Genomic DNA, 13,513 nt, shown 5'->3' with positions numbered 1-13,513 from the left:
GCATGAAATATCTTTTTCAATCCCCTGATTTTCAATCTGTGTGTGTCCTGTGCCCTAAAATGGGTCTCTTGTGGGCAGCATATTGTAGGCTTTTGTTTACTTTTTACTGAATGTGCCACTCTGTGTCTTTTGATTGGAGCATTTAGTCCATTGACATTTAAGGCAGTCGTTAATAGATATGTATTTATTTCCATTTTAAACTTTGTTTTCCCATTGATTCTGCATTTCTTCTTTGCTATTTTTATTTTTCCTTTTGTGGCTTGATGATTTTGTTTTGTATTATGTTTATGTCTCCTTCTTTCTGGTTTTTGTGACTCTATTGTAGGTTTTTGTTTGTGGTTACTCTGTTTTACAAGTATGTTAACCCCTTCTTATATCCACTTACCTTGGATGGGTAGTTATATAGGCTCAAACACATTCTAACTTTTAAAAATCTACATTTCCTCACTCTCCTCCCACGCATTTTATAATTTTGATGTCTTTTATATTTTCATATCATCATTTTTCTGTTCATTGTGGCTATCATCACTTTCACAGAAAAATTTTTATTTTTTAAAAAATCTGTATATGGCTTAAGTTATTTTCTAATTGTGATTTTCTCTTTCCCATATATTCTTCTTTTCTATTTGGAGAAGACTTTTCAATATTTCCTTTAGGCTAGGTTTAGTATTGCTGTATTCTTATAGGTTTTGCTTGTCTGAGAAGTATTTTTTATCTTTCCTTCTATTCTAAATGATAATCTTGCTGGGTAGAATATTTCAGGTTTCAGATTTTTCTCTTTCAGAGTTTTGAATATATTAATATCTTGCCATTTCCTTCTCTCCTGCAAAGGTTCTGTGGCAAAATCAGCTGATGGTCTTATGGGGGTTTCCTTGTAATTCACTTCATTTTTCTCTTGCTGCCTTTAGACTTCTCTCTTTAACTTTTGCCATTTTTATTATGTCTTGGTATAGATGTGTTTGGGTTTGTCTTATTTGGAACCCTCTGTTCTTCCTATACCCAAATATTTGTTTCCTTCTTTAGGTTTGGGAAGTTTCCAGCCATAATTTCTTGAAATACATTGTCAATCCCCCTTTCCCCTTCTGGTATCCCTATTATGTGTAGATTGGCAAACTTTATATTATCCTGTAGGTCTGTTACATTACTTTCACTTTTTTTTTTCATTTGGCTTTCTGTCTGCTGTCCTGATTGGGTAATTTCTATTATTCTATCTTCCAGGTCACTTATTTGTTCTGCATTATTCTTTCTGCTCTTCACTGCCCTTAGTCCAGCTTTGGTCTCTGCAAATTAGTTTTATAATTTTTCTTGATTCTTCTTTATAGTTTCTAGTTCCTTTTAAGAGTACTTTGCATTTCTGTTGATAGCCTTTAATTCCTTCAGTATTCTCATCTTCTTTTTGAAACTGCTCTCTATTAGACGGAAGAGGCCTGCTTCATTGTTGTTCTTTTAGAGGAATGCTGTTGGTCTTTTAACTGTGAATGGTTCCTCTGCTTCTTTGTTTTACTTATATTTCTCTTACTCTGTGAGTTTAGGATAAACAAATATCTACTGTGGTCTTAGAGGGCTATTTATATGTGGGGTGGTCCCTGGGTAGCTTGTGTGGGTTTAGCATATTTGGTAGAGGGCTGTTTTTAGTGTAGATGCCTGCTGCCGCTTTCCTCAGTGGCTGCTGGTCATTATGCCCTAGATAGGGGATGTGCATATGTGGTGGCTGGTGCCCAGTCTTGGAGTTCTCAATGGTGGTGAGCAGTTCAGGTACATTCTCAGGGCATGAGATGGGAGTGGATGTAGGGCATGAGATGGGAGTGGATGTAGCTTGCAACCACACGTGGGCAGGTGGTGGTGGGGGGCTCACAACCACTTCTGGGGTCCAGCTGAGCAGTGACTTGTTGAGTTTGTGCAGTCAGTGTCCTGCCCTCTGGGAATACAAGTGCAGACATAGGGAAAAAGACTACAGTTTGCACCCTGCCCTCCCCCTCATATGCTCCCCAAACAATGGTCACTGGTTTCTAAGGCATCCCAGGCTTCCTTTGCATACATGATTGCATATATGGTTGCATTGGATTCCAGTCCCTCACATCTGTCTCCACATAGCCAACCCCAATCCTCTCCTTGGTTAAGATCTCCAAAGTCTGAATTCCAGCACCCAGCCCCCTCCTGAACCAATGGATGTGCATGTCAGGCTGGGGAGTGCAGAGAGGTGGTACTGACTGTCTATGCAGTACTCCCTTTGTTATCATTGAGACAAATTGGCTACTGTGCTCTCCTTCAAGGTTCTGAAGTTCCCCTTCTGTTCTGGCTGATCTCCCACAAGTGAGGGGGCTTCACAGGGTACAGGAACCTTTCTCCTCTCACAGCTCCCTTCCAGTGGCACAGGTTCCATTCCAATTCCTTTATTGGTTTTTTCCCCCTCTTTTTTTCTACCCAGTCATGTGGAGATTTTCCTGCCCTTTCCACAGTCTAAGGTCTTCTGCTAGCATTCAGTAGATATTGTGAGAATTGTTCCACACATAATGAATTAGTGTGATTTGTTGTGTTTGTGGGAGATGGGAGCTTCACATCTTACTACACCACCATCTTGATCACTCTCCTGTATGTAATAATTTAAATAAGCCCCTTTTGCAATAAGAAATATGTCTTATGTGCTTTCTCTCCTGGTTGGGTATCTTCTGGTCTCTTGTGTCAGTAAATACGCAAGTCCAAGTAGCTTAAACACAAAGGGGCAGAAGGAAAGCAAGGAAGGGTGGGGGGGGGGTCTCAGTGAACTTATGTGCTTAGTCATTCAATTGGTTCCGACTCTTTGCAACCCTATGAATTGTAGCCTGCCAGGTTCCTAGAGAATCCATGGAGATTCTCTAGCAAAAATACTGGAGTGGGTTACCATGCCCTCCTCCAGAGGATTTCCCTAACCCAGGGATTGAACCCAGGTCTCCCGCATTGCAGGTAGACTCTTTACTGTCTGAGCTACCAGAACCTAAAGACAGAATAAATAGGACCTTAAATATATGGCCCCTCTGCTTTGCTTCTCTCTTCCTGCCAGCATATTTTCTCTGACTGACCATTTGCTTGCTTACTCTACACTGAGAAAACCAGTTGCTCAAAATATTCAAGGTTTTCATCTTGCAGTTACAGGCATAACTTACATCTTAATCCCAAATGGTTGGGGGCCCATCTCTAGAATAATTTAAGTCCAGGCAAGGGATTTTTGGAAAACACAGCAACTTGTGGAGAATCAAGTGGATGGAGTTGGAGGTGGGAAAGGATGCCCCTAGCTCACTGCCCAGAGGAGGGAGTGGCAGATAAATCAGTAGAGGCCCATTATATCTTCCTTCTCTCCCACATGCCCATTGCAAAAACAAAACCTACTCTATCTTGTCTCAGGCTCTACAAAAATAACATTATTAAACCTTCAGGGTTCAGGAAAAAACACTATAACTTTAGATAAGCTAATTCTTAGTCTTGTGAATATTCTTAAGTATTGAATGTGAAAATATGCACAGTAAGACAGGAAGGGATAAGCAGGTTATTGAAGCTGGTAGGGCTCAGCTGCATGAAGTTTCTAGTTCAGCTCCATCTCCAACTGTGTGTGGATTGTGATTTTTTATTCCCACTCCTTTCCCCCTAAAGTAACTTTATGCCTGAGAGGGAAAAAGAATGTATCTGCAGATGCTAACTTAAAACATGTGTTGCATGGACCCATTTGTATTTTTAGCAGGCAGTGTTCCACAGTGCGTTGTTCTCAAACTTTAGTCCTATTTGTTTATCAGTCCTATGATTTCTGCCATATCTGAGTAGCACCTGCACTATTTACTTGCTCTATTTCATTTGTAAACTTAAATACCCACTGTAATCCTATGTTTTTCTTTAATGTGCTAGTTAAAATTTTCCCTAGTACAGAAAACAAAAACTACCTAATTTGAAAGGCGTTGGCCTTCAAGCCTGGGAGACAGCATCTCAAGTGACCCTGAGAGAACTGCTTTGAAGAGATGAGGGGAGGAGCCAGGTTATATAGAAGTTTCACAACAAAGGGCAGGTAGTCAGAAGGTTGAAAGATTGTTAGATAAAGAAAAGGAATTATCTCAAGTTAAGGAATGTAGCACCTTTCTATGTATGGGAAGAGGCATGAGTCTGGGCTCACTGAAATCATTCCTTTCATATGCATCTTAGCTATCTGGGGCCAGTATCCTGTGTTTTTATTCACATCCTGAGCTTCCTTGGGGCTCACCACAGGGAGTGGCTGCAGCCTGATGGTTACCAGATGGCAGGTATTCTCCTTCCTGAGTGCTCTTAGGGCTCACATTGGAGGGTTGTAGTCACTGATGACTGTTACATCCTTGTTTACTGATATGGTAGGAAATACTCCATTTCTCAGCAATAACCACTTAGTTATCTTGTATACCTCCTCACTTTGGGAAACAATGCTATAGTGGAAAATCATCAGCATTCAATGGCTCATGTCTGCAAGAAGCTGTGTTTGTCTAATTTGAACACATTTCTCTTATAGCTTGCTCCAATAGAAAACAAAATCTGTACCTTTGGTCCTCGGGGGGGAAAAAATTAAGCATCTTTATTTATCCTTTGGCTCAGAAAAGAGGGAAGAATTTTATTTCTTCTATATGGTTTTGTTTACCATGAAACTAATTGTTATTACATGATATTTAAATGAATCTTTCATCTGAACAGCAAACATATTACAGTTAAGACCAAAATCCTCTTTGATCATCACCTCCCTATTCCTCCCATGGACAGAGGCACATGGTGGGCTACAGTCCATAGGCTCACAGAGTTTGATGTGACTTAAGCGACTTAGCACACATACACAGAATCTCTACTCCTCATTAGTGGGTCTTCCCTGGTAGCTCAGTCAATAGTCTGCCTGCAATGCAGGAGACTCGGGTTCAATCTCTGGGTCAGGAAGACCCCCTGGAGAAGGGATAGGCTACCCACTCTGGTATTCTTGGGCTTCCCTGGTAGCTCAGCTGGTAAAGAATCTGCCTGCAATGCAGGAGTCCCTGGTTCGATTCCTAGGTCAGGAAGATCCCCTGGAGAAGGGATAGGCTACCCACTCCAGTATTCTTGGGCTTGCCTGGTGGTTCAGCTAGTAAAGAATCTGCCTGCAATGCAGGAGACCTGGGTTTGATCCCTGGGTTGGGAAGATGCCCTGGAGGAGGGCGTGGCAGTGTTCTCCAGTGTTCTTGCCTGGAGACTCTTAATGAACAGAGGAGCCTGGTGGGCTCGGACATGACTGAGTGACTAAGCACAAGTTATGAATTCAGATTGTATCTTTCCAGACTTCTTCTGTTGAATCTGGCCACTAAAGTATCATTGTGTTTTAATGGTGAGTTAATGCATGCCCACAGGTTTCCTTAAATGCCTTGAGGCAGTAAGTCTTCATTTGTCAAGGGACTCTCTATGATGGAGTGCACCTTCAATGCACAGGGAATTTACAATTCTGCCTTAGCCTTCACTCTCCAGTTGCACAAGGCCTGAAGATCAGTCAGAAGTGAGATCAGAGCCTTCTCAGGTCTTTGCCAAGCATGCGCACAGCCCTGCTCATGCACATAGCCTTCTAGACCCGGAGAACTATGTTACAAGCTTTTAAAAACACTTAAGGATATCTCATGCTCCCATTTTTGAAGTTTTGGGGCAACTCTTGTTTGCTCCCATTGGTATTGCAGCCTCAAGTAGCTGCAGGGTTAGACTATTGCACTAAATAGCTTTCAACAAGTGCCCTGGGTATACAGCTTTCCCATAGAAAAAGCTCTTAGGCAGGTTAAATACCACCACCCTGCCAATGGGGCTTTTCCAGAGAGCTGTGAGGCAGGTTAAACAGTGACAGTGTGCTAGGGATGAGCCATTTTGAGGTGCTCCAAACCCAGTGTACTCCCTCTGATGGTTGCAGGGCTGCTGGTTTTCAAGGCTGGTGTGGAGCTGGGGTAGGGAAGGGAGGTATAGATTGAGTTAAATAACACAAAACCTCCTCTTCTTATCAAGGTTCAGATTGTTATAAGCATTTGGTTGGGCTTCCCAGGTGGCACAGTAGCAAAGAATCCACCTGCCAATCTACCTGTCAGGAAGATCCCCTGGAGAAGGAAATGGCAACCCATTCCAGTATCCTTGCCTGAAGAATCCCATGGACAGGAGCCTGGTGAGCAACAGTCCATGAGGTTGCAGAGTTGAACACAGCTGAGTGGGCTGGATAGAGGTATAGGTTGAGTTAAATACCACAGAACCTGCTGTTCTTACCAAGATTCAGATTGTTACAAGCATTTGGTTAATTTCTGGAGCTCTGAAAAGTTTTCAGAAAATGTTGGGCAATTTTTTTGCCAATGTTTTTGTCACTTCTTCGGAAAAGCAGATTTACAGACACCCTCACTCCATCATTCTTGGAAGTCTTGACCTCCCCCCTTCCCACCCCCCCACCCCCAACCTGTTCTCTCATTGTTGATTGAAACAAGGCATTTTTCTTTTATTAGAGGAGGTGTCATCATCCATGGAGAAGGCAATGGCACCCCACTCCAGTACTCTTGCCTGGAAAATCCCACGGACGGAGAAGCCTGGTAGGCTACAGTCCATGGGGTCGCTAAGAGTCGGACACGACTGAGCGACTTCACTTTCACTTTTCCCTTTCATGCACTGGAGAAGGAAACGGCAACCCACTCCAGTATTCTTGTCTGTAGAATCCCAGGGACGGGGGAGCCTGGTGGGCTGCCGTCTATGGGGTCGCACAGAGTCAGACATGACTGAAGTGACTTAGCAGCAGCAGCAGCAGCAGCAGCATCCATATCCATGCTGTGGATTTAGGGGGAAAGGTGGTCAAGCACAGAGAAAATGCCAGCCTACAAGGACAGCTGCTGTCAATCCCTGTTGATAACACCATTCCAGAATAAGACTTCGAGTTGCCAGATCTCTTAAACCTCAGTGGAATCTGGAATTTCAGTGTTTTGTGTGCAGTTTCTACATTTGACTTTATTGATTACAATTTTAAAACAACCTAAAATACTGTACACAATATAACACACCATGACTGAAGATGACTGGAGCAGTATCTTACGGCTCTCATCACTACGATGTGAAATTTTCTGACCAAATTAGTCAACTGAATTCAACAAACCTTATTTTAGCTTCTATTATGTGCCAGAGAATGTGCTGTGTGCTGCAGAGTTGAGTGAACTTATTGTCCTGGGTACATATTCCCTCCCCCATGCTTTTGAGGCACTTAAGAGTCTAGTGGTGGAAGTGGGAACTTCTTTTAAATACCACCCTGAATAGAGGGTACCAGTGCTGGTACAGATTTAACTGTTAGTTTTTTTTTTTTTTGTCATGCCACATAGCATGCAGGATCTTTATTTCCCCTACCCATGCCCCCTGCAGTGGAAGCACACAGAGTCTTAACCACTGGGCCACCAGGGAATTCCCTAAATGTTAGATTTAATTAGTCCAAGGTCAAGTTTTTAAAAGGATCATTTTGCAGTTCTTCTGTTGGGATAAGTGTGTGTTTATGCACCCATCATGACTGTGGATAGGGACGGGATAAAGTGAGAGTTGCATAAATTTCTCTGAGGCAAAGGGCCAGACAGCCAACTGTTGACCTGTGTGAACAGCATTGAAGGTGGAAACCCAGAGATGCATCTTTCTTGGTGCATCCACTCATATCACACAGGAAGCATGCAGCATGCCTGGTGGCTCAGATGGTAAAGAATCTGCCTGCAATACAGGAGATGCAGGTTGGATTCCTGGGTTGGGAAGATCCCCTGAAGAAGGGAATGGCTACCTATTCCAGTATTCTTGCCTGGGGAATCCCAGGGACAGAAGAGCCTGGTGAGTCACAGTCCATGGGGTCATAGAGTCGGACGCAGCTGAGTGACTAGCACACATAGTGAGCATATTCTCTGGTAGCTTCCTAAGAAAGGGTACTTGGGAGGCAAAGGTGTGAGAGCTCTAATTTCTAAAAATGTCTTCATGATGCTTTACCCTTGACTGAGAGTAAGCAGGTGGGAAATCTTTTTCTTTCAAAATCTTGACATACTTGCTTCACTGATTCCTTGTTTCTGGTGTTGCCGCTAAGAAGTATAAAGCTACCCTGACTTCTTATCCTCCCATGTGACCAGTTTTTCCATGTGTTGGGGAGCTTCTCTGGGTCCTATTGTTTAGAAATTTCAAGATGATGTTATTGGGCAGAGGCAGAGGCCCTGTTTTGTCTATTGTGTTGAGCACCCTTGTGTACTTTCACTCTGGAAACTCATGTGTTTGATTTCCTCCTCTACATTTTCTCTTCTTTCTGGAGTGCCTATTATTTGGCTATTAAATATCCTGGTCTGATCCTAATGTATTTACCTTTTCACTTTTCTGCTTTGTTTTATGATTATTTTCAATTTCAGTTTCTGTTCCTTCTACTTGAGTTGCTAATTTCCATGTTCCTCACATGTTCTTCTTCCACAGCATCCTACCTTTAGTCTAAAGATGACTTGTCTTTTCTCATCTCTTTGGGGCTGTGGTAGTTTTCTGAAGCTTCTTCTCCCTTAGCCTCAGATTCTTCCAAGTTGTTAGCTTTGGACTTTTCATGTTAGCAGCTTTCAACAGATGTCAGGTTACCTTTGGTTAAGCCAGAGGACTAAAAAGCTGAGAAGATTGCTGCCTGTGAGTTTCACCTTAGGGTAGACGTTCTTGATCTTGGCTGTACAACGCAATCACCTGGAGAGGTTTGAAAAACATTGATATTCCAGAAATACTCATTTGATTGGCGTAGGATATTCCAAAAATACTCATCTTATTGGTGCAGGGTCTGACACAGGGATTTTGAAAAGCTGCCCAGGTGGTATAGTAATAGTGTAGTGTAGCCAAGGCTGAGAAGTACCACTGAAGGATGCTCTGCTGTACCACTTCATCTTCAGGTAAGAATAATATTCTCTAAGTCCAGGGATTATTTTACATTCTCTTGGAGATAAACTTTTGGTTTCTGCAAAGATGGAGGAGCAGCTGTCTGGCTGAAAGAAAATGAGGGATTTTATAATGGCATTTTTAACAGTTTTTTACCAATACTATTTGAGGCTCCCATCTCTCTTTACCATCACTTTAAAGGGAAATATGTCCATCAGTTTTTGAACCTTCAGTGAATTCGGCATGTGAATTGAGTTGGTGTTCCTTCTCTTCCCTGGTAAATGAGAATTCAGCTTGCTTTGGTCAGGTTTCCAAAATTCTCGCGCTAACAATTCTTTCCCACTCTTCAGTGTTGAGAGCAGTTATGACTTAAAAAAACACCCTGTAGTATATTTTCAGGAGTGGAGTGTAAGGAGCATGCAAAACTTGATGTGTTCAACTTGGCATTTTTACCGAACAGAATGATTATCAGCATTCTTTGAGAAAGAGAGCTTTGAGTTATAAACAATCAGTTTCCCCAATCATTTTTCCCTCAGGGGGAAAAAAGATAGCAGGGATTCCTAGCAAAACAATCTAAACATCATGATGAAACCATGACTATAGTAGGAACACTATACTTTATTGCTGTTGTTGTTGCTGAATGGGACCTGGAGGAGGGAAGGGGGAGGTCAGAATTGTGCGAGTCTGTCACAGAGAAGGAGCTTCCCAGGTGCTAAGTGAAGAGGCACACCTGGGCTCCTGAGTTTGGCATATGGATAACATGTTAGAATAAAAGCGTACTTTATCTACACAGACTCTGAAAAAGAACTGGCTGCCCATGGGCCTTGTCCACAATCGCATGTTAGTTGGCCCATTTAGGGAGACCTGGACTTGCAGCCTCTTTTGAAAAAACTAGCCTACATGTTTGTGGGTGGCAGACCTGCCAGGACCCCAACCAGGAACAGGGTGGCAGCCACCTCTTGACATAGCAAAGCAAGCTCCCTGCACTATGCCACCTGCCTGGCCTCTAAAGGCATCTGAATTTACAGCTTCTGGGATGTGGTTTAAGTTTTTAAAAAGTAACAACAACAACAAAAGCAATCCTATTCATGGCAGAAGAACCCTACTTAAGTCAGAAAGAATTAAAACATTTATTGGGCATAAATATATTACATATACACTACAGATACAGTTAGGTATTACATATAGCATAGTATTTGCAAAATCTATACATTAAAATTGATATGGCAGTTTTAATACAATGTATATGAAATAGTCTAAAATTTACAATACAGGAAAACATGATTATTTTTTTTTTCTCCTAAAGTTGAAAAGCTTGGAATGTATGTCCAACAGTGAGGTAAAACATTTTGTCTTTCAATTTAAAGAATTGTGCAAGGATAACATTCAAACACATTCAATTAGGGCACTTTTCAAATTTGACAGGAATACTGAATTACTGTAGCCAACAAAACATGGTTAGAAAATGCCAACATTTCAAGTTGATAAGAACAAGGCAGATAATATGCAAAAAATCTTTTAAAAAAGTTTTCTTTTTAAACAATTTCTTTGAGGACAAAGGGAATTTTGCTTCACATGACTGGAATTTCTTGTGCCAGAGAGGAGTTTGACATATAGAGCATCAGAAAGCCACTCACTCGTTCCTACATATTGCAAAAGGGCAAAGAGAGAAGGTTAACATAACACTTTATTTTATTGTTCATGTGTAATGGCAATATATAGTTATATATCAATATCACATATACATAATATTTGTAATATAAAATAGTGCCAGATAGTGTGATAACTTTTTGACTGAGGAATTATAATGAATAGTCAATAATGGAGAGCAATAAAATAAAGTGCTGTCAGCTAGTGTTTCACACACTTCAGCTTTCTGGTGGTTAGATAGTATGAAAACCTCAAAGATCAAATATTCATAGCAATTTTGGCTTAAAGTACTATTTCATTAAAAAAAAAAAATTCCAACCAATTCAGAGAATTTCTTTATAGCAGCAGTTCTGAAGTGTTTCCAAAACGGGATTTTATTTTTCTCCTGCAGACAAGGTTCTTGTACTCAGTTGACGCTTCATTGTTAGAAAAAAAAAAATGCCTTCTTCCCAAAGGCATGAGATTGTTTCAGAAAATGCGGATGCAGTTGTTATAGTGGATCGTAATGCACATTTAATAGTGGAGTGAGTTTTGGAAGGCCAGATACTTTGGCAAAAAAATATTTACCTTGATGCCATCAGTTTGCAAGGCTAATTAAACTAGTTATTCTAGTCAATAACAAAATACAGAACTTTCTAGTACTTACTACATCACAATGTAGGCACACAGAATAATTCATTGATCTTAGCACTTTCTTTAAAGAGATGATTATGTTTTTCTTGGGTACATGTAAACGTTTCAATCACTGATAATGGATTTTTTTTTTTTTTTGGCATTTAATGCACTAGATGCTCTTTATCTTTAAAAACACAAGAAAATGTCAGAAGAATGATAATACTACAGATGTTGCCAAGGAACAAGACTGACCTAAAATTACAAAAGTATAAAACACAAAAAAATAACATGCTACAAGGGAAAATTAGTACATAAGTACATTTAAAAAATTTTACAATAAATAAAGATTGCACTGTAATTGGCATTTAAAGTACTGTATGCAGAATATAGTATAAATAAACCAAAAACAAAATAATGTTGGTTTCCCCATGACTTTGGTATGGGACTATTATAAGCTAGTACAGGATACTGCATTTTAAGACAACATAGACCAAGCACAAAATAGCTGTGATCAAGAAAAACCAAGTAGCAAAAATATACAAAAACAGAAGCAGAGGGATACACTGTGTCTGTTGCACCCTTTTGGAATATATTTGCACCTCCAACTCTTAAATGTCCCTGAGGTACGCAAACATTATGGACTTCATATACATAATCCAATGACTTTGGGTTAAAATTGACAATCTCATGAATCAAAATAAACATGCAAGAGTAACACTTTGCACTCCAATAGCACCTGTTGATCAAGGATCTCAAAGCACTTACAAACATTAGAATCCCCATTTTATTTTTTATTTTTAATGCATGGGAAAACTGAGGCACAGAGAGGTAAAGTGACATGTTCAGGTCACGCAGCAAGTTAGTGACAGATCCAGGGAGAGAATCTAGGCTCCTTAACCCCCAAACACCCTGTGCTTATTACCAGCAAATACCGTTCCCTCTCCACACATAGCCAAGTCAACCCCCAAAAATAGGAACTACAAATTTATTGGGTTTTAATTTTCATTTGCTGTTTAGGTTAGTATTATGTGCACTGAATTAAGGAACTGAAATTCAATCACTTCATTGATACCTCAAAGAACAGCCTAAAGGCAAATCTTTCAAAAATAATGAGCTGACATATAAGGAGACTGCTCACAATTAGTGTAAATCATGGACAATGGGCAGAGGCACTAAACCGTCACCAGTTCTCGTCATATAATTCTGGTCAAACATAACAGAATATAATAACTCTAGTGATTAGAAGTAGTTATATACAAAGACAAACAAGTTAAAGCAGCTTTTAAAATAGCTGAACAAGGAAACAACTAACTATTGCACAATGCCCTCGAAAAGTTACTGCTATTAATTGACGTGGTAAAATCTACAATGCTCCATAATTTATAGGTGCATTTTGGTTACTTGATTTCTTAGACAGGCAGCTCATAGTGTTAAAATCATAAGAAATACAGATTATTAAAACATTTTAGATTAAAGTACACATTTTGATTTCAATGAGCTAAACAGTTAAATAACTGAGTGACAACATGGTTGTTTAGGGCAGCCTTATCTGAGTGAACATATCTTCCGTTAGGTGGTGGTTTTTGTGTGGTAATACTCTGACAATGCCGAAATCCTAGCCCTGTAAGTACACACACTGTGTCTCATGTTCACAGATACAGATCATCAAGACATAAGAAGTGAACGGTGAATATAAATTACTAAACTGTAACATGGAAAAAAAAAAAATCAAAGGCTTGCAAAAGACATCAGTGAAGACAGAATAAAGGCAAATCTGAAAATTTTAAAAGAAAACATAAGCTAGCTTTTGGTATCTGGTTTGCTTCTTTTTTTTTTTTTTAAATCCAGTTTAACCTCTTCCTAGTTTTGCATTTCAAAAAGGTGCACCAAAACACTGATATTTTTTTCCTAGCTAAATCTGTAAAATAAGTATATAAATCAAAGAACAAGAGGGCTTAAAAAAGGGAGTATCTGAATAAATGTGTATATTAAAATGTGTAGCATTAATTCATACCTCTAGTTTTGTTGGGTTTATTTACTTCATTAAGAAGTACTGTAATATAAAGGCAAATAAAATGGATAAAGTTGCAAAGCCAGCCACAATGAGGGCTGCAAACTGTTCATCAGTAGGCATCATGCTCTTCATTTTGGGATCATCTAGGCTCCCCATGTCCCCTGTAAGCATGACCTCACTTCGTTGTAGTACAAAAGCCGCAGAGGGACTGAAAGCTCCGCTTAGCTCCTGAGAGGTGTCTAGACAGCGGCGACACGCACACACACGGAACCGATAGTCTGTGTTGGTCTGGAGGCCTGAGATTTGGAATGTGGCTTCTTCTCCCTTGTACACCTTCAAGAAAAAGAAAAGTCC

General features: G+C 40.3%; 1 protein-coding gene across 18 annotated transcripts in view; it reads right to left on the bottom strand.

Annotated features, from left to right (window-relative positions):
* Positions 1–11,286: 11,286 nt before the first annotated feature.
* Positions 11,287–13,513, bottom strand: part of FNDC3B (fibronectin type III domain containing 3B) — a 362,295-nt gene continuing 360,068 nt past the window's right edge. For all 18 annotated transcript variants that reach the window (XR_014077090.1, XR_014077092.1, XR_014077091.1 and 15 more), the window contains one exon: positions 11,287–13,492. Coding sequence is in view for 11 of the 18 variants with exons in the window: in XM_081570938.1 (XP_081427064.1) it covers positions 13,181–13,492 (312 nt within the window). In the remaining 7 variants the exon portion in view is untranslated. The remainder of the gene's footprint in view (positions 13,493–13,513) is intronic.

This window comes from Giraffa tippelskirchi, chromosome 2 (assembly GCF_054371585.1).
Source record: "Giraffa tippelskirchi isolate mGirTip1 chromosome 2, T2T-mGirTip1v1.2.pri, whole genome shotgun sequence".
Lineage (NCBI taxonomy): Eukaryota > Metazoa > Chordata > Mammalia > Artiodactyla > Giraffidae > Giraffa > Giraffa tippelskirchi.
Note: the sequence above shows the minus strand (reverse complement) of the source record. Positions and strands in the feature narration are given on the sequence as shown.